Genomic DNA, 22,344 nt, shown 5'->3' on the forward strand with positions numbered 1-22,344 from the left:
AAAATAGTTGATAAATGAGGAGTGGGTATACTGTGTATATTGCATAATTCTGCACTCCAAAGAATCCCATAAGTCTAACACAGGGTCACTACTCATAATAAATTTAAGATCTCTTAAGACAAAGCATGTAAAAAACTTTAAATAACTGGTAAGCAAGACTAATTTTACCTCACCTTAGAAATATTTATAGAAAAATTCTGTTAAAACTTAGAGTAACTGAAACACCTAGTGTACTTGAAAGGTTAGTTCTCTAATAAGGTTTTTCTAATGGTTAGAAACATACATGCTATGTATGAACAATGTTCAGGATATGCGTAGGGAAGTGGACATTATAGCTTCAAAATGTGTCTTGCCTTGATCAGTGATTGTTCTATCTGCTCGCCCTAGCAGGGTCATCCATGCAGTAAAAGGCAGAATCTCCTATCCTGCCTTTTTAATGAAAATGCCAGAAGATTTTTTTTTTCCCCAAGAATATAGACTGATGCTTTGTTTACCAAGACAGTTCTGTATTTCAGTGTAGGTCCAATTACATGTGTGGTCTCGTAGATATAAAAGAATATAGATGAACTGAAAGACTGGAATAAGGATTGTTAACTAAAACGTTTGATCCAAATCTGATCCTTATTTTTCTGCCCGTGCCCTGAAGAGTCAAGCTGCTTTACCTATCTTCCAGGGATGGCTTATATCCACTCATAGGGCCTACAGCATATCAGAATTATACTAGGACATTGGAATGCTTGACATCTAAGGCCCTTTACATGTTAACTAAAACCTGCCTTTCCAGAGTTAATCCCCTCTTCTCCCCTACATATTCTATTTCTACTAGCCACTCTGAACTTGCTACATACCATATCCAGGGCTTTTCTTCCTTCTGCCTGAAATTTCCCCTGACTTCCATCTTAATCCACCTTTCAAAAATCCTACCCATTTATTAAAGCTCAAATGTCACCTCTTCCATGAAGCCTTACGTGATTTCTCCCTCCAGATGAGAATACTCCCTATGGGAAGTTACAGAGCGTTTATTCATATCTTCCTTATGACACTTAGCACAGACTGCCTTGCATGAGGATTAGTTTTCTGTGTTTTCTCTCATTGAAGGTCAGGTCCACATCTTCCTCATTGCTGTGTCCTCACAGCACTTGGAAACATTTGAACTTTGTAGGCCTTCAGTAAACGTTTGTTGAATAAATATAAAGCCCCAGAGATAATAGGGAATGCTTAGTATTAACAGTGAACGTATATTTACATATAGGATTTGGTAGAGAGTATCCTCCAATGGGAAAATCTCATTTTGGAACTAGGACAAAGTAGGGGGTTGAAGGAAGGTTGGATGCTGTGTCTCCCTTGCAGATCTGGTCATTCGTTGTCTGAGAATTCTTCCTGCCCCATCTAACTACCACTACTACTTCACAAATGTCTTAGTTTTCGTTTTACCCTATACATTGCATAATGCTATTGGCAATTGCAAATGAAGTGGAAATTCAGATGAGTTAATATCTGGGTGTGATAATATAAAATAACCAGTTTCCTAAGGAGTGATCTTTTTCCCCCTTACAGGCATGTAATGAATTCACTACACATGTGATGAACCTTCTCCGAGAGCAGAGCAGAACGCGTCCAATTTCCCCAAAAGAGATTGAAAGAATGGTGGGCATCATCCATCGAAAATTTAGTTCCATTCAGATGCAGCTCAAACAAAGTACTTGTGAAGCAGTTATGATTTTAAGATCAAGGTTCCTTGATGCCAGGTATGTGAGGCCACAAATGTATTGCATTTTTTTCCCCTTTCATTCTTTGTATATCGTTTTCTGTAAAAATGGCCGGTTGGTTTTAGATTCTTCTTTAATTTGGCTGTAAGAACTCTTCTCTAAGGAGGTCAGGTCATTCACCTCATAGTGCCTGCTCTGTTAAGCCTCTTGACAGAGTGGCTGTGCTGTTAGCTGCCAATTTGGTGACTCAGGAATGGATAGAATCAGTGTTGCTGCAAATGACAGGAAAATGTAGCCTTTCATTTCTGATGCTAGAAAGTATTTTTAAGGCTAATTTTCTGCATGTAACTCTATTTTAACAAAGGTTTGTTATATAAGAAATTTTTAATGTTACATTGCTTGTACAAATTATAATACTTGGATGTATTGATACTCCAATGAAGGAGGTACACTAACCACAAAACCCCAAATGCTGTATGTCCAAATCAAGTAAGAAAGCCTATTAATTTCTATAGTGAGGATGAAAATTTCCCTTTTTTCTGAAGCTTTCACCAAGTTTCACAGGAGTTAGGTAATAAATTGTGTATGGTGTGTTTAAGATCTGTTGTCATTGTTAGGTGCCATCAAGTTGGTTCCGACTCATAACGACCCTGTAGGACAGAGTAGAGCTGCTGCATAGGGTTTCCAAGGAGCAGCTGGTGGATTTGAACTGCCAGTCTTTTGGTTAGCAGCCGAACTCTTAACCACTACACCAACAGGGCTCCATTTAAGACCTACTGGGTGATGTAACAGAAGAATTGTCACATTCCTACTGTAAATATTTCAGTATATATTTTTTCTGTTTTCTTTTTGGGGACTTTTTAAAATTTTCATAAGTTCTTATGATGGTTCAATGTGTATAACTTGGTCTCCTGCTTTTTAAAAAAAATTACTCTAAGTAATTAAACACATTTTTCGTGTAGTATAAGTTCTAATTTTAAATACCATTTTAATGGTTGGATTCTACCTGATGGGCATATAATTAATAATTTACTTAGCCAGTCCCCTATTTTTGAGCATTCAAGTTGTTGACATTAATTTCTAATGTAACTCCTTCCTTCCTTTCTTCCTTCCACAAGTATTTATTTGTGCTGAAGATTTAGTGTTGAACAAGACAAGTAAAAAGACTTATTTGCCCTAATTGAGCTTACATTCTATTAATTTAAGAAATAGAATTATTAGATCAGAGAGTTTGAACATTTTTGGTGCTCTTATTATATATCACTAAATTATTCTTTCCTGTGTTTCGACCGAAATGAAATACCTCCTGGTCTGGTCTTAACATGTGCTGTCTGCTTTCCCTGGAATTCTCTCTTTCCTTTGTCTGACCACCTACCCTCCCTTCCTCCTACAACAAACTATATTATTCCAGTTCCTTTCCTAAGTTGGTTACCAATAACGAATTGTCATCACAGAAAGCGTTGAGCATGGAGCTTGGAACATAGCCAAACAAAAAACCAAACCCTTTGCTGTTGAGTCGAGTATGACTCACAGCAACCCTGTAGGACAGCTTAGAACTGGCCCCATAAAGTTTCCAAGGAGCAGCTGGTGGATTCGAACTGTTGACCTTTTGGTTAGCAGCCAAACACTTAACCACTGTACCACCAGGGCTCCCGGAACATAGCCCGTGTTCAGTAAATGTTTATTGGATCTAGTGAGATCCTACTCATCCTTCCAAGTCCAGCCTAAATGCTCCCACTTTAAGAAGCCCATCTTCATCATCCCACTGCACCGGCCCTTGCCTTCCCTTGAAAACTGATATTATGTTTATACAATTCTCAAGACTAAATTTCATGCAGACTACCTTTTATTGTAATTTTTCATGAACATTTCTTCTCTCCCTTGGCAAAACAACAGAGTTGTTGAAAGCAATGGCGAAGTCTTACATGACATTCCCCACAACTTCAGCAAATGCCTTACAAGTCATAGGCTGCAAGAAATCACTTATTGACTGACCAGATGAATGCATATTTCCACTTAATACTTTAAAGAATTAAAAGTTTTTAAAAGAGTTAGGGAGGTAGCTTCAGAAAGTTAACAAGCTAAAAATATTTTTAAATTGTCAAATTTGAACATTTTAATAAAAATATGATACAATAAGAATATTAAAAAGTTTTTCTGATAGAAAGGAATCCTTCCTAACACAATTGCTATCCTTATTTCTGCTGATACTTTCCCATTCTTGTCAACATGCATGCTTATTTTTTACATAGTTGAATTCATAATATATACATCTAAATGATTTATTTTTCTTCCACAAAGAGAAAGTATGTTAACAAGCCAGAATGAGCAGAGCCAGAATGAGAAGGTGGCAGAGCTTGGAGCAGAGTCTCTTCTCCCACAGAGACTGCTGTTTAGTAACATTGTGATGCTGATGGGACACAGCCCTGGGACTGATACGCCACTACACACTGGCCTGAGGCATGGCCATTAGAGTGTGGTGAACCATGGGGGGAATGAAACTTGGGGGGAAATGTTTAATGGGCATTTTCTACAGGATGCTTTTCTAAAAAATAAAGTATAAGTCTTATGCCTTCAAGTGAATGCAAATGCTGAGCTTTGGTACCATCTATTCTTGTCATGTCTTTTAGCAAGCCCTGTGCAATGAGAAGGCAAGGTTGTTCTGCTCTAGGCCAAAATGGTCACTCAGATATATGATTCCCTTGCTCACTGTGGCTTTCTACAAGGCTTACATTTGCTTGATAATTGGACAAGCTGAAGCACCAGCACAAAACATTTAAGAACAAATTTGTGTAGGCCCCTCTGTGTTCTTCTAGTAGAAGTAGTGTAGTTTGGGCACAGCCAGAATGTCTGGAGTGAGGTGTTCTGTTCTGCCTATAAATTTGTTCTCTTAGGTTTTTGATGTTTGCTGAACACCACTTAGAGGCAAAATTAATAAGCGAGCCAAACTCATCTTTGTTTTCCTAAACTCATCTTTGTTTTCCTTGATACAGTTCTACTCATTCTTCCCTTCATAAGTCCCCGTTTTCCAAAGATAACTTTTCCCCTTGTGTCATCTACTCTGATCTCTTCTGAGCTTTGCTGTTGGACTCTATGTTTTAAACTGGGAGTCACAAACTCACATGCTTACCTATAATGGAATTGAGTGGAGTGGCTGGATGGGAAATGAAGTAGGGGTTAGAGTAAACAGGTACATATTTAACGGACAGGTACCACTCAGCTTCAGTCTACAGCTGCCTTGCAGGGATGTGGGCCTCATGTGACTGATCTTCTATCTTTCATAAGAAGTCAGAAACCCAGATTTTTTTGAGCAGGTTATTGCTGTGTAGTTCCACAAATAATATCTGTGAGCAAGGTAATGTCTCTAGGTTTAGCAGTTTCAGTATCTATTCTAGACTTTTCCCACTCTGCTCATCCACCAACCTACCCATCTACTCATCAGAATGTGCCTTTTTAAAGTGTCCTCAACTCAGGGCCTTACTTTTCTTTTCATGAAATGCATGGCTCCTATGAAAATACTAATTGCTGTTATTGGTGTATTTCTCTTCCTTCCCTTCCTTCCCTCTCTTCCTCTACCACCTATCCCCGTCCAATCATTATCAAATCCTGTTGATTTTAATCCTCAAATAGACCTTGAATCTCTTCTTCATCCCTTAGGAAACAATGGTTTAACTCCTCAAAAATAATTGAAATTAAGAAATTTCAGGACTCATAACCCAAGGAGATGTTTTAATCAGATTTAGATTTCTTGCTCCCTTGATTCTCCCTTAATGTTGAGACATAGATCACATACTTAACCTGCTATGTTAGTCACGTCATTTTAGCTGGAAGAATCTCCTACAGTACATATATTTACAATTGCCTGTTGACTCTGTCTTTTGTGAGTGCAGAATATCACACTAGAGAAGATTTATTAAGATTACTTATAAAGAAGTATTAAGAAAATTGTTTGGAAAAAAAGTATTCTCCAGTTACTGAAGTATGTAATCAAAAGTGAAGTCTGAAAAATGCTAATTTTCAGGCTAGAATTCCTTAAAATCTTAATAACAAACCCAAATATAAATGACCTTTTTGCCATTTTGAAATATATTGTTAATAAATACTTGATCTTCTGATACTGTATCACCCCTTTCCCAGCAAAACCAAAAAATTGTTCTTCCCCTACTCTTTCCCTTGTGAGTAAATCACACCTCAGTCCAGGAAGTTGCTTAAGCATAAAAACCCAGAAGTCCTTCCTGATGTAGTTTTACCTTTTTCCTCCTTCTCTCTCTTCCCTGCCTCCCTTCCATCCAATCTGTCATCAAGTCCTATCACTTTTACCTTGTTATCATATTGGACCTCAATTGGACCACTGCAATTGTCTCGTTAGCTGCTCACTTCATTTCCTTTCATGCTATATTCCAACTGTTCTCTACATAGCAGTCAGAATGATCTCTTTAAAACTTAAAACCTTTAATAGGTTCCTATTGTACTTAAAATAAAATCCCAAAACTCTTATGGGGTCTACTAAGCCTGAATAATCTGGCCCCTGCCTATCCTTCCAGGCTTATCTCACACATTCTCTCATTTTTATTGTGTGCCAGCCTCCTCTAGCCCCCTTAGACTTGCCAAATTCTTTTCTGTTTCAGGACTGTTTCCTCTGCCTGTTCCTTTTCCCTTCTACCATTTGTTTGACTAACTCCTGCACATTCTCCAAGTCTATTAAGTGTCACTCCTTCAAGGAAACCTTTCATGACTCCATAATTTGTGTGAGGTTTGCCTCTTACAAACTTTCATTTTACCTCATTCATTTCCTTCATGGTACTTAAAAGTGACTGTAGTTTATACAGTCATGTGTCACTTAACGTTCACGATATGTTCTGTGAAAAAGGATATTGTACGATTTGTATGTTATGTGAACACCATATTATATACCATATAGAGTTCACCTTGAGGCTGGCTGGTGGAAGTGATCTTTGGTATGGGCAGAGAGCTCATCCCGCCCATCAAGTGTGTGTCACAAACCATTCTCTGCGTGAGTTGGTTGGACCCCAAGGGCAAGGCCAAGATCTTGATATTTGGGTTGCCTTATTATCAGAAGGGGACACCTGGTGCTGCAGTGGTTAAGAGCTCGGCTGCTAACCCAAAGGTTGGCAGTTCAAATCCACCAGCCGTTCCTTGGAAGCTCTGTGGGGAAGTTCTACTCTGTCCTATACAGTCACTATGAGTTGGAATCGACTCGAAAGCAACGGATTTATTACCAGAAGGAAGTAGCCAAGGTCATCATAAACTTGGCTGATTAACACTGCCAGCACCACCGGCTCAAAGTTCAGAGAAGGGCCCTGCCCCAGAGGCTGGCACCCAGCAGACTCCTGATGCTGCCCCGGAGACTGACGCTCAGCAGGCTCCAGATGCTGCCCAGGTCTGGTTTACCAAAGTTTGAAAGTAATTTGTGTCCCGGGGCAGGAGCCATGCAGAGGTTAAAGTGGAAGCCCTGTCTTGAGCCCTGTTCTTGTAAGTCGTGTTTCTGCCCCCTGGGTTAAGAGTGATGGGGTGGGATTTTATTCTTTTCCTGTGTTAAATGTTTGCAAACACGAATTAAAAAAAAAAAAAAAAAAGACCACGGACGTATATGTGGTCAGATGTTGTCCAAATGGACGTTATGTGGCACATGACTATAATTATTTATTTCTGTGATACTTGTTTAATGTCTTTCTTTCCCCCAACTCTCTACTCTCTCCCTTAGCCCTCTACTCCCCTGTAAGCTCTCTGGTAGCAGTGATTTTGTATGTTTTGTTCTCACTGGATCTTCATTGAGTGCCTAGAACACAGTACTGTTGCCATTGAGTCCATTCCAACTCATAGCTACCCTATAGGACAGAGTAGCACTGCTCCATAGGGTTTCCAAGGAGCAACTCGTGGATTTGAACTGCTGACCTTTTGGTTAGCACCCGTAGCGCGCTGTAGCTCTTAACCACTGTACCACCAGGGCCCCTAGAACACAGTAGGTCCTCAATAAATATTTGTTGAATAAGTTAAAGAATGAGATAAATGGTGCTTCACATTCCAGTATTTTTCTTAGTGATCCTACATCTTAAAATAAGTTGGATAGTGCTTTGGAAGACATGAAGAACATAATTTACAATATCATAGTGATAAATTAATCCCTTAGGAATGTCTAAAAATAAAACTCTGCTTTTTTCTGTGATCCTAATTAATCTATCCCTCTTTGCTTAATGCTGATGTAACTGTGAATCGTTTCTCTGCTCTTGTCATAGACGGAAAAGGCGTAACTTCAGCAAACAGGCCACAGAAATTTTGAATGAATATTTTTACTCACACCTCAGCAACCCCTACCCCAGTGAAGAAGCCAAAGAGGAGCTGGCCAAGAAATGCAGCATCACAGTGTCACAGGTGAGAGAGGACCTCATGGGTCTGTCTTGTCCCCTACCAGTACAGCAGCCCTCTTCCTTCTTCAGGGCTTTCTCATCATTTCATATCCATGTTCCAGCATCAAAGAAGATGTAAAGAAAATCTAGATATTTCTACATTTTTCTGAAAGATTTTAGTGCTCAATTTTTTTTTGCCAATCTTAAGCAGCAAGGAATCGCAATAATCACACACTTCTCCCCCGTGTACTATAGAGTGGACGTAAACATGCCATGAGGAGAGACACGTTTTATACTTAAGTGACTCTCCAGTAAATAGCACGTAGTCCTGGTTTCCCTGATTTAGATGACTGACCTAAGCTTCTACCAGTGAGAAACCAATTTATTTGTTGCCAAAAGGAAATTTAATGTAACTCTTTGGTGAAAGCTTTGAGGATTTTGCCAAGCCTCTTCTCGGTAAACATACTGTAATGTTTGGGTCTCAAGGATTTCTTTGCTTCCTTTTTATCTGTTAAGCAGAAGAATTAAGTTCATACCAGTCCCTGGTTTTTTTAATGTCCACTTGTAATAAATTATGTCCCTAAAGTTAGCTGTCATCTTCTACAAAAAATACATTTACTTTTCAGCAAATAGACTGGTATCTGGATTGAGGATTAAGAATAAAACCAAACCTATTGCCACTGAGTCAATTCCGACTCATAGCGACCCTATAGGACAGAGTAGAACTGCCCCATAGGGTTTCCAAGGAGTGGCTTGCTGCTGGATTTGAACTGCTGACAATTAAATACACATATAGCTGTTTATTGATTGTCATTTGAACAGCATTTCTTTATAGCATGCAAAACTGGTAGTTTCCCAGCCAGTTCTTACAGTGGAACTTAAGGAACAGCTGATTGCGGACAGAAATTTCAGTGTTCCCTGGGGCTTACATGCCACAAAATTTTAAAAGTAGTTGCTAAATAAATACTTTTGCTGTAAACCTGAAGTCCAAAATACTACAGAGCTCTTTCAGATTCCAGTGAGGGTTTCATATCCATATTTTAAGTCGTTATTTAAGGGACCAGCGTGTAAGTTTAAGATCATTTCTAGGTCCTACTTAAGCATTATTTTCCACAGAACGTCTAGAGCAACCTTAGATCTATAATTAAGATTTCATTTAAGGTTTGTTGTCATTCTCCTGTGAAATGGTGGTATATCTTGATTCCTTTTGCTTGGTTTGAAATGGAATATAATTGATTTTGGTTTTTAGCTCATAAAGACATTTTATATAAAATATTACTAGATGGGTTATGTAGTCCTTACTGCCACGAGAAATACTAAGAAACAGTATAATACCCTGGGTCAGACAGGAAAGATGAAATTAAAAGTATATTCGCTTCAAGAGGGTGTTTTCTAATGTGTAGATTTTTCCTGAATATTAGTGAAAGTATTAGGCTCATGTTGAACACTGATGATACCAAGTCTAATTTCCCAGCTCTAACAACAGCTCTCTGACTTAGAATTCAAAAGTTTGTAGATCTAACTTAAATTGAGGGGTTTCCCTGCTTCTGTTTTTTTTTGTTTTTTGTTTTTTGTTTTTTTAACTTCTATAATATACGCAAGGAGTCCATCCTGTTGGTGCAATGGTTAAGCGCTCAGATGCTAAACAGGTTAGCAGTTTGAACCCACCAGAGGCTCCACAAGAGAGCAGACCTGGCGATCTGTTCCTGTAAAGATTTTCCACTCTGTCCAATAGGGTTGCTATGAGTTGGATTAGACCCAACAGCACACAGCATAATGTATGCACCATTGGAGCATAACACAAACTGTATGTATTTTTAAAAAAAATATATGGTCCGGGTTTTTTATTAGTTGAAGTACCTAGCACTTTGTGTGTAGCCTAGGACCCGCTTAACACATGCTTATGGAATAAGTGAGAGAAAGATTTTCTTCTGGCTGTCCTGAATTAGGGAAGCTTTACCCTACTTATTTTTTTTTTTCTTGGCCGTAATCTTTTTTTTTTTTTTTAAATAATATACACACAAAGCATACAGTATTTCATCAGTTTCTACATGTGCACTTGAGTGACATTGATTCCATTCTTCAAGTTGTACATCCATTTTTGCTCTCTTTTTCCAAGCTATCCCACCACCCTTAACTTACCTACAGTGTACCCCAAGCAAAAAATTTCTCTTTCCCCTTCCCTTCTGCTTCTGGTAGCCACTAATTACCTTTAAGTTAGCAGCCATAGCTCTTAACCACTGCACCACCAGGGCTTCTCTGGTTTCTATATAATTGCTTATTTCATATAAATGATACCATACAGTCTTTATCTTTTTATGTGCCTAACTTATTTCACTCAGCATGGTGTCTTCAAGGTTCATCCATGTTGTGGCATGCATCGGGCCTTCATTTCTCTTGATGGCTGAATAATATTCCATTTTATGTACATACAACGTTTTGTTTATCCATTCATCAGATGATGGACATTTTGGTTGTTTCTACTTTTTGGCTATTGTGAATAGTGCTTCAGTGAACATTGGTGTACATATGTCTGTTTGCATCACTGCTTTCAAGTCTTCCGGGTGTATACCTAGGAGTGAAATTGCTGAGTCATGTGATAGTTCTATGTTCAACTTTTCACAATACTTTTAAAATAGGCTAGGAACCCGTTTACTTTATTGTTATCTTTAGTTGCTGTTGAGTCAATGACTCATGGTGATCACATGTGTGCAGGGTAGAACTGCTCTATAGGGTTTTCAAGGCTGTGACCTTTCAGAAGCAGATCGCCAGGCCTGTCCTCCAAGGCGCCTCTGTATGGATTTGAACTGCCAATCTTTTGGCTAGTAGTCGAGCACTTAACCGTTTGCACCATCCAGGGACTTCTAGTATCCATTTACCTAGATATTTAAAAAATATTTAATTATTCATTTTACTTGTTTTATATCAAAAATAACTTTGTTAGATTTTGAAACTTTTTAGTAATTGCTTGAGGTTTAAAAATAATATAGGCATAGATAGATTACTCTGGCAAAAAAGCAAACTTTCTGACCTGTTTTTTCTCCCAGGTCAGCCTTTCTAACATAAAGTAGGAGATGAAGTCAAAAAGGCTGTTGGGTCTAAATAGGGTAGGGGCCTTATAGGCCATGGTAATGACTTGGGCTTTTACTCTGAGTGAGATGAGAAACCATTGGAGATTTTTCAGCTGAGGAATGACATGATCTGACTAAAGTTTTAACAGGATTACTGTGGCTGCTGATTTGACAAGAGACTGTGTGAGGCAAGGAGAAGCAGAGACATCAGTTAGGTTACAGTTGCAGTAACCAGGCAGAAGGTGATGGTGGCTTGAACCAGGATGTTAGTGTAAAGGTGATGAGATGTGGCTGGATTCTGGATATACTTTAAAGATAGAGCTGAGAAGGTTTATTGATAGGCTGAATATAGGATATGAGAGAAAGAGAGTCAAGGATGACTCCAACATTTTTGGCCTAAGCAGTGGAAGGATGGAGTTGTCATTAAGTATGATGGGGAAGACTTTGGGAGGAGCAGATTTTAGGGCGAAGATCAGGAGTTTGGTTTTGGACATATTAAATTAATATGTACTATAGTTTGTTCAAGTTAGCTATACATTTTAGCTATGAATAGGCATGGGTAAATGAAAAATGTATGATCTATACTAGGCCTACATTATTTGTGATAAAATGTTATAAATATAAGTGTCTTTAACATAGAATTGCAGGCTGAGCCTAGAATTTGAAAACATGTTAACATAATCTCCAATTTCTTATGGCTTGGTTTGACTGAATAAGCTGGAGTTTCCCTTCTACATAATACCCTAAAAATTCACAAAAGAAGAAATTGTTTCAAATGTCATACCACTATGAATCATACTTGAATTGTCACACATTCTTAATTAGCGAAGCAGATATTAATATGCTTTTACTTTTTGGAATAGAGCAAGTTAACTCTATTGATTATTCATGTTACCAGGTCACAAAAAACTCCATTGTTCTCCTGATTCCAAGTTTGAGTTTAAATAACTCTGACCCTACTTTCTTTGCTAGGTGTTTTTAGAATGAAAGTGTTAACTTATTCTTCGTTGCTACTGTAATTGAAATGTACTGTAAAGAAATGACAGAGTGTGTGTTTAACAGATGAGAACCTGAAATGGCAGAGATTAAATGACAGCATTAAGATTCATTCATTCATTGATTCAACTAACATTTTTTCATGCTTTTAAATCAGTGCACAAGACCAACTTTTATTTAAGATTTACAACAATCCAGTGTGGAAAACATTATTATCTAACCTTTACAGACGAGGAAAATGAGGTTTGGAGAAGTTAAATGATTGCCCCGTGTCACAAACCTCTATTGAGTAGGAGAATTGGAGGTTCTTACATAGAGATGTTTGATGAGAAGGAGAAACTGGGTTTTTACTTTTTTTCCTACAAGAGGCAATGTGGTTTATCCATCCCGGGGGCCCAGGCTGTAGAGTCCCGGTTTGTGAGGCATGGGCCTGGGCTTATATCACTAGAGCAACATCATTTTCCCCCTAAGCTATTAAAGAGACTCCAGGCTAGTTAGTAGTTTGAGATCTCGGTACTCATTAAGCCACTTATTCCAAAGCAGTGAAGGTTCAGTAAGCTAATTAAAATTTGTAAGTAAGGTTTCCTTATTTTAAAAAAATCTATTAAAATAAGAAGAAGCCCGTTAAAATAATAATTAGAGCGGAAAAAAAGATGACTATCAAATTATAATATCTTTTTTAGCTATCTGTAAAGGCCTTCTTGGTTACTTTGACAGTAGGCAGAAAGCAGAAGTGAATTTCTATTGTAAGTATGCGGTTGGTGAACTGGAGACAAGTTGAGGAAAGCGGCAGCTGTTTTGTTAAAGCCATTTTTTCACACTGTCTTAAAAGAAGGCTATGGACCCTCTGTTCTAGTAGAGAAGGGACATCATTAAACAGCGTGCAAAACAACAAAGGAACAGGTTGTAAAAAGATGGGAGCTTTGAGGATGCTATAACACCAAGTACAAATAAGTCGTGTCTGCAAGATTTAAAGAAAACAGGAGAAGCTTCAGCTGATTTTTTGTTGTCATTGTTCTCTACAAACAATCGGCACTATGATTATCATGGTGCTTAAAGCTTCCTCCAGTGATGTCAAGTATTGTTACTTTAGAATTGATTCTTCTAGGCAGTCTATAAACTTGTTCAATGTGATACAAGTGTTAGAGTATTTAGTTTAGATACTCAAACTAAAGATAAAGGAACTGTATCTAGCTTAGATTTAGTGGGTTTTGTTTTTGTTTTTGTTTTTTGAGTTTCCCCAGACCTAGAAGAAGCTATAATCAGAATTGTGATCCCTCCAGTTTCCCCTTCACCTTCTTTTGCCTATTCCTCCTCTTCGAGTATTCCTATCAGTCCCTTCTCATGGCTGTCTCTCATCACTGCATCTTTCCTTTCCAATTGACTCACTTCTGTAAGGTGTATCAGGCTAATAGGCCCATAGATCAGTCAGGGTCCCACAGGAAAACAGGTGATGCACTCAAATTAGAATAATTTGAGGGGAGTTTGATGAAGTGACTGTTTACCAAAGGGTAGGCGGGGTGTAGGGAAACCACAGAGGATAATGCTAATAGGTTCTGTTACTTTGCCTTGGCCTGAAGAGAAGAAGGAGTGGTTACCAGAACCCAGTGGCAGAAGAGGCTGTGTGGAAAAGTACAGTATAACTGAGACCTTAAGAAAAGGCAGCAGCACAGTCAGGGAGTCAGGGGAACAAATACTCTGACCTCACTTTCTTCCCTTCCTATTGTCTTCTACCAGTACCTTCCATTGGCCAGAAGCCTCAGGACACATAGGTCAGCTTCCTGGAGCCCAGAGCAGGGTGGAAAGTAGATAGGGAGGGATGAACAGAAGATATACAATATAGTCCAAAGAACAAAGACAATATATCAGAACAGGGTCCAAGCCCAAGCCTTCTGGCTTCCCACTTCTGTTGACTCTATGATGTTCCCACCCAAGAGAGCTGGCATTCTTCAGAGATGCTTTTGGGGTTTCCTTTTTCCATCTCTTTTGCCCTCCTGTCTCTTCTGTCAGCTATGTGGAAAACATGTTACTTTTCTACAGTGCGTACCAAATTTGAGAGTAGAAGCTACAGACAAAAGTCAATTTGATCTAGCCAAAGGTACTTGTCAAGATTGTCGGCTATTTTTCTAATTCACTCAATAGGTACTGAGTACCTGCTGTGTACTAGACACTGTGCTTGGCACTGTGGCAAACAAAGGTGAACAAGATAGGAGTCCTCATCCTGAGAAATGTCACATTTCCTAGGAGACCACTTTGAGGGAACACAGTGTTGTCATGCACTCATTAAATGTGTTTGGGATGAATGATCTGGCCAGAGATGAATCAAAAGGTAGAGACATTTGCAGAGCCAGCCCATGACCTGGGTTTACAACTTGCCCAGCAGTGGAAGGGGTTAGAAAGACTGAGTTACTCCCAAAGGGCCAGTGACTGGGGTCAAAAACCAAGAGAAGTTCTTAAGTAGTATAAATAGTTTCCTTTTCCTAAAGTTATATATTTAGAACTTTGCCCTGCATGTTTATCAGATTATTTACCAAAACTCAGTTTAGTTATTGTGCCCCATAGAGTCCTCTGTGCTGTCCCTTCACATCACATATTTTGTGAAATTGGGACTTTAACCTCCGTGACTGTACATTCGCTGTAGAGAAGGGTCACTCAAACCCTGCTCCATCACTATTAAGTAGCAGTGTGACCTTGAGCACTTTATCTCATCTGAGCCTCCATTTCTTGATCTATAAAATGAGGACAATGATAATTTCTTCGAGGGGTTGAGGAGTAAGTGAGATTATATATGTAGAATGCCTAGTTTTGAGCCTGGCATATTATGAGTGTTCAATAAATTTTATTTTGTCGTCCATTCAGCCAGCGTTTTTTGCTGGGTGTACTGGGCATGTGTAGAGCCTTGTAAAGGATCCAAAAAGACAAAACAAAGACTCTGACCTCTGGTAAACTAGTGTGCTGGTCCTTAGCCCCCAGGTTTTCACAAGTTCCATAAAAATGAGAGTCTGGGATGAGTCTATTCTTAGTCTCTGAATAGATTTACTGTTGGTATATTTTTTACTCCAAAAATACTTGCATTTCATTTTTAGTGAGAAATAATTATGTATGTTGAAAGGGCGGTGTTATGGATTGAATTGTGTCCCCCAAAAAATGTGTATCAACTTGGCTAGGCCATGATCCCAGTATTATGTGGTTGTCCTCCATTTTGTGATCAGATGTAATTATCCTATGTGTTGTAAATCCTAACCTCTATGATGTTAATGAGGCAGGATTAGAGGCAGTTATGTTAATGAGGCAGAGTACAATCTACAGGATTAGATTATATCTTAAATTAATCTCTTTTGAGATATAAAAGAGTTAAGTCAGCAGAAAGGAGAGGGACCTCATTACCACCAAGAAAGAAGAGCCAGGAGCAGATCATATCCTTTGGTCCTGGTGTCCCTGCACTGAGAACCTCCTAAACCCAGGGGAAGATTGATGCCAAGACACGTGGAGATTTCAAAGGAACCTCAGGCCCACAGATGTTGAAAGGAGACAAGGCCCTTCCCCCAGAGCCGACAGAGAGAGAAAGCCTTCCCTTAGAGCTGGAGCCCTGAATTTGGACTTCTAGCTTCCTAAACCGTGGGAGAATAAAGTTCTATTTGTTAAAGTCATCCCATTTGTGGTATTTCTGTTATAGCAATTTTAGGGAACTAAGACAGGTGGTACACCTTGTAAGGATAGAAATTCCCATTTAAACAAATTTCATGAGATTTTCTGAATTTTTAAAACTAAAAGAAAACTGGGGTGTGTGTTTGGTAGGGAGGAGTGATATTTGAATAAAGAAGGGTTTCCATTAAACAAAAGGCTTGACTACAGGATTTATTTGCATAGGATTCTGAACAAATTTTAGTGTTTTTATTTACAAGAATTAGAGTTACATGAAACTTCTCAGGAAAGAATCTGGTCCATTATTGTTTATAAGAGTGACGTTGAGTTTTAATTCTGGGGTGCTGATTTGTTGCCTGAGAGATGGCTTCACTTTTCAGTGCAGCTGATGGGAGATAGTTCTACAGTTGTGATGTCAGTGCTTAGAAATCTGTCAAAGAGGCTTTACATAGAACCTATGAAGAAAATTGCTGAGTTGTACACTTAACACAGTTTTCTTTTTTTAATGAGCGAAGTAATGTTAAATGAAAGTCTTTAACTGAATATATCATCTGTGGTAGTTAAGAACTTCCCCCTCACTACGTGTTTTAGGGAGATGAAGGGTATCCTTTGTTTTTTTATGTACTGTGGCTGCAAGGCTGACATTTTATATGCTTTTGCAGATGAGCCTCTTTGTGAACGTCATGAGCAGTTACCAGTTTATCGTGCATAGAGTAGAAAGGGCACAGCCAAACTGTAAGTGTGTCAGCAGATTATGGCAATAAAATTTTTCACATCCTCAAATTAAAAAAAAAAAAGTACTTGACAAGTGAATCTTTTTAAATTATTTCAAATACTATGGAAACTGAATTTCAGTTTGTTCAGTTCTTCCATTAGAAATGGGTTGTTAGGGAAAGATTAGTCCAAAGGACTAATGGACCACAACTACCACGGCCTCCACCAGACTGAGTTCAACACAACTGGATGGTGCCCGGCTACCCCCACTGACTGCTGTGACAGTGATCACAACTATTGTATGGCCCCTGGACACCTTTATAGCTCAGTAATGAAGTCGCTCCTGAGGTTCATCCTTCAGCCAAAGATTAGACAGGCCCCCTAAAACAAAACGAGACTAAATGGGCACACCAGCCCAGGGGCAAGGACTAGAAGGCAGGAGTGGACAGGAAAGCTGGTAATGGGGAACCCAAGGTCAAGAAGGGGAGAGTGTTAACATGTTGTGGGGTTGGCAACCAATGTCATAAAGCAATATGTGTATTAATTGTTTTATGAGAAACTAGTTTGCTCTGTAAACCTTCATCTAAAGTACAATTAAAAAAAAAAAAAATAACAAAAGTCAAAGAAATGACCAGAATATAAAACAAGGAAAAAAATAAAGAAATGAGTTGTGTTCCAAAAGTTGGTTTTCAAGTCAGTTGTTAGGAATTTAGAATATATTTTCCAAAAAGAAAAAGATTTGGATTCTTAGGTTAGCCCACATTTTAACCATAAAGGAGATGAAATATTTTATACTGAAAAGGGGTAGAAAATAAACTTTTGTAGCCCTAGCTATTTAATAAAATGAAAAATAAAATTGAATAAAGAATAATTTAAAAAAATTTTAAAAGTATTAAGGAAAAAACAGATTTTATTAGATAAGGCATAGTAGAAAAAGCATAGAAAAGACCATATGACCTTAGGCAAGTACAAAACTTTCTAACCTCAGTTTTTGAAACTGTAAAACTGGGTTGTTGTGAAGATTAAACATGATAACCCATGTAAAGTACCTGGTACGATGGCTGGCTCATGCTAAACTCTGTTCATAAGTGGTCGATGGTATAAATATAGGCACAACTGGGATCCAAACCCAGGTTTCCTACAAATTCTACGACCAGTGCATTGTGCTGCCGAGTGTCTGGGTGTGTCGGAGCAGGGGTGTGGACGAATGAGGCATAGGTAGTGCCGTCAGGTCTCTGTGTGGAACCGTTGCTTAGCAAGTGTGTGGCAGACAGGAGCTCTCTTCTGGTGTTACTCTTCTCTGATAGGAAAGTTTATTATGCTCAAGTGTGTGTGGGAGCACCCCCTTTTCCCTTCTCTCATTGCTACCTCTTCCGCATTGCCAGTATCCCACCAGCACTGGGAGCATGGCCTGGCTCCCCTGGAAACTGAAGTTCCTGTGAAGAGATTGACCTGACCTTAGTCACTGCAAGAAGCAAACATGGCTTGTATGCCATGGACCTTTAGAGGGTTTTGTTGTTGCTGGTGTTGCCTGTTTGTTTTAAGAAGAGGGAACAACTGGCATCTATTGGGTGCCTGGTACATCCCAGGCACAGTCCTACGTATTTCGTATGTTATCTCATTTAATATTCACAACAGCCCTATGAGGAGTAGGCATCATTAACCCACGTTGTAGATGAGGAGAAGAGAACCTTAGATAACATGACTTGCCTAAGGTAACACAGCCAAGAAAGTACAGAGGTGGAATTCACACACAGGTCTGTTTGGCTCTCAAGCCAATGCTCTGACTCTCTTCTGGGTTCTCAAGGGAGTGCACACAGTGTGGTTTTCTGCAGTGTGTGTAGCCTTTTGATCCTTATGTAAACATTACTGAATGCATACCCTGGGGAGGGAGAGGCGTGGAATGAGAGTTAAGGTTTATTAACAGCATTAACTTTAAAAATTGAACAGTATCTGGCTTTCATTTCTCATTTCGAATGGAATCACATAATGGGGATAAAAACATATTGATTAGGGAGAAACTATTTATTAGAGGTAAAATTGTTTACCATGTAAATATGCTGCATATTTCATTATACACGACTTAGCATTTCATCATTTCATGATCTGTTACATTTAATTAGACACAGTACATAAAATAGGCATCACAAGTAAACATGGGGAAACACAATGGCAAATTTTTCTAAGGTTTGTGCTTCATAAATTTTCAGTTTGCTAATTTCACTAATGATGTTTTAGTGTCAGCTGCTGCTTTTTCAAACAAATGCTGACTCCTCTCTGATGCATTTTATGCAAGGAAGCAAAACTAAGGATGAACTATAAAGTTCTGCAGTTCTGCCTCTTAAAGATTAAGTCTTTAATAATTTTTGTCTTTTATTTACCATTGTTATTAGCATAATAAATACCTATAGTGATAGAATTTGAAATGAAGGATACAATTAAAGCTCATTAATTGATTGATTATCAGTATTTGTGGAGACATTGTAGATGGTTTAGCTTTTTTTGTTTTGAACATGGAGTTTGGGATAGTATTATAATGGCTTGAGATTTACAACATGTCTGATTTTAAATATTTTAAAATCAGAATTCTAGGACCTGCCAATCATTTCCTCCAGATAGAGTACAGGAATGGGATCATTCATTTCTATAGCTCCGTGGACCAGCACAAGGCCTAGCACTTACAAAGATTGTTCAATGACTGCTAAGTGACTTTTTAAAAAAGATTTTTACTTTTTTTAAATTAAAAGGTGCATTTTTCTAATAAATATCTAATACTAGCTTAACTGAAGAAAATTTGGAAAATACTTGAAACACACAGAAAAATACAAAAACAGAAATTACTTTTAAACCCACCCTCAAAGACAATCATATTCCATCCCGTGAACATTTGTATATGTGTGCACCTGTATGTGTCTACACATGACTATTTTTATTTAAAAAAAACTCATGCTATATGCAAAGAAAGAAAAAGGTGTTATTTCTTTCTCTTTACAATATGTTATGTATATTTCTTCGATGTCAGTAAATTTTCTTCCTCAACATGATTTTTAATTAATGATAGTATTCCGTTATACAGATGTGCTGTAAATTAATCTCCTTTGTGGGGAAAGGTATTATAATTGGGACTGTAGTGGTTATCTTTGTACATGTGTCTCTAAATATTACCTTAAAAGAAGTTCTTAGTAATGCTAGGTCAAAAGGTGCTGGCTTATTCTCTAGAAAGTGTATGCTAAATAATACATAAACTGAATCTGCCTCATTAGGTTTATTTCTTTAATCAGAATGCTTTTGATATCCTGAAGCTGACAAATTTGTTCTTTATCTAGTTCCAAAAGATTATTGTGACACATGGAAGGAGTAGCCCAGATGAGCTCCATTTTCATAGCTGAAGGTCTGCTCTAGGCATAGCCTTTCTGTAGGATTCCTGCCCTGGCTCACACAGAAAAGTTAAAGCGTAACCAGAGTTAGCCTGATCACTTAAGACAACAGTCTTCAAACTAGGATACACATACTCTACAGAGCACCTGAAGATTTTTGAAAGGGGACTTGGGCACAGATGATTTTAAGGTCTTCACCATCCAGCTTCTCTTATCTATGTGTACACTCCTTCCTGAAACTGATCTGCCTAAGAAAGCTGTTGTGGCAGAGGTATCATATAGGGTTGTTTTTTTCCCTCTTCCCCTTTCCCACTTGGCCCTTTTCCCTTTTTTTGAATGAAAGGGAAAACTCCCACCGTTTGATTCACTGCCCCGAAGTCCGAGAATCTCTTGGTTGCCCAGCAAGGGATACTGTGAAATATTGGTGATATCGAAATCTCCTTCAGTCAGTACTTCATAACCCTCCATCCATCTGATTAAGAAAGGCATGTCTGATAAAACCTTACTTTTTATAGTCCACATGTATTTATCGAAATAAGTATTTGTATTGCTCTGATCAATTTTAAACTAACTGTATTGATAGCTTAAGCCAGAAGGAAATATTAAACATGTTGTTGTTGGGTGCTGTCGAGTTGATTCCAACTCTTAGTGACCCTGTGTACAACAGAACGAAACACTGCCTGGTCCTGTGCCATCCTCACAATTGTTATTGTGTTTGAGCCCATAGTTGCAGTGACTGTGTCAGTCCATCTCATTGAGGATCTTCCTCTTTTTTGCTGACCCTCTACTTTACCAACCATGAATGACCTTCACCAGGGACTGGTCCCTTCTGATAACATGTCCAAAGTATGTGAGACAAAGTCTCACCATCCTTGCTTCTGAAGAGCATTCTGGCTGTACTTTTTCCAAGACAGACTTTTTCATTCTTCTGGCAGTCCATGGTATATTCCATATTCTTTGCCAGCACCATAGTTCAAAGACATCAGTTCTTCTTGAGTCTTCCTTATTCATTGTCCAGTTTTTGCATGCATATGAGACGATTGAAAATACCATGGCTTGGGTCAGGCGCATCTTAGTCCTCAAACTGATATCTTTGCTTTTTGACACTTTAAAGAGGTCTTTTGCAGCATATTTGCCCAATGCAATATGTCTTTTGATTTCTTGAATGCTGCTTGACAAGTGGTAGATTAAACATGTACAGCCTTGTAATTACAGGAAATAAGAACAATTTTAAAATTTGAATTTCCATACATTGTGGAGCATAAAACTATATTGCATTAGGATAATATGGGAGGGAAATGAAATGGAAATACTATATACTTTAAAGAACAAAAAAAGAAGAATAAAATTTTAGACTGTTAAAGAAGAGCACATTTATGTAGTGTTATGGGTTTATTTTAAAATGTCAACATTTATGGCATACTGAAATAACATTGTTTACAACTATATAGATTTATAATGAAAAATTGTGGATGCCAACCTAAAAAATGTGCAAGCAAGAAAAAAGTGTGTGAGGGGTACACGATTTTTCTAAATTACTTTAAGGAGTATTCCAGCAAAACTGCATGCAGAGCACCCACACGGAACACCTAGCCTCAGGCGGTCTTGCCAGGACACAGTCCTCACTGCTTTCTAGAATCTTAGGCTTGGTGCCCACCACCAAGCAGTGACATAATGAGCACTTGGAGGTGTGAGATAACATGTAGCCCTCCCTTTCACTCTTTCCCTTGCCTAAATCGCTATCCCCTTTCCTCTTCGTTAGCTAGAGCCTGCCAGTGCTTCAGAGAGCTTTTGCTTTTGCTCATCCCTAGGCACCAATGCCTTCTCCCTCTCCAGGTGCCACCTCATTCTCCCCAATAGAAATGTTCCTCATTTTTTAGTTCTCTAGTCAGATGCCACCTGTTCTAGAATGCTCCTTTCCCTTTAGAATGAATTTCTTCTCCTTCTTTCATTATAAAAGAGGAGTTTAGAGGTTAAGAAGAGAAAAGGGAGTTAAGTTAGACAGAATCAAAATCTTTGAGATCTTGGAAGGGTCCACACACAAGAAAGGGAGGCAGCATCATACATACTTGGCTCATTTGTGTGTCACCATGAGCTTCTGGAGGTTTTTATCTCCGGAACATGGGGTCTCAATAAAAGTATGATTGAATTGAATCTGAGGTCCAGGTCAAGTTCCACTGTACCTCAGGAGTCTCCTCTGATTTTCAAATTTAATGGGACTTCTCTTCCTCCAAATCCCGGCTGCACTTAGAATCTGTACTGTACAGCTCAGGGTGTGATCATTCACCATCCTGCATTTTTTGCTAATTCTTTGGAGTGTCTAACATTGTTTTCATGACCAGATTGTAAATTCTAGGCAGACAGAAGTCACATGTTTATTTTTTCATCCCCTTACAGCACCTAGTATGGTACTGACCATAACAGATGCTCAATAGGCATTTCTTAATAGATTATAACAAAAGAA

The 22,344-nt window shown here is 38.5% G+C and overlaps 1 protein-coding gene across 2 annotated transcripts in view; it reads left to right on the forward strand.

The window, feature by feature from the left end:
- PBX3 (PBX homeobox 3) overlaps positions 1 to 22,344 on the forward strand; it is a 243,511-nt gene that overhangs the window by 204,738 nt on the left and 16,429 nt on the right. For both annotated transcript variants that reach the window (XM_023730752.1, XM_004375672.2), the window contains exons 4-5: positions 1,558 to 1,748; positions 7,967 to 8,102. In XM_023730752.1, the coding sequence (XP_023586520.1) occupies positions 1,558 to 1,748; positions 7,967 to 8,102 (327 nt within the window). The remainder of the gene's footprint in view (positions 1 to 1,557; positions 1,749 to 7,966; positions 8,103 to 22,344) is intronic.

This window comes from Trichechus manatus, unplaced genomic scaffold, assembly GCF_000243295.1.
Source record: "Trichechus manatus latirostris isolate Lorelei unplaced genomic scaffold, TriManLat1.0 scaffold00038, whole genome shotgun sequence".
NCBI classification, from domain to species: domain Eukaryota; kingdom Metazoa; phylum Chordata; class Mammalia; order Sirenia; family Trichechidae; genus Trichechus; species Trichechus manatus.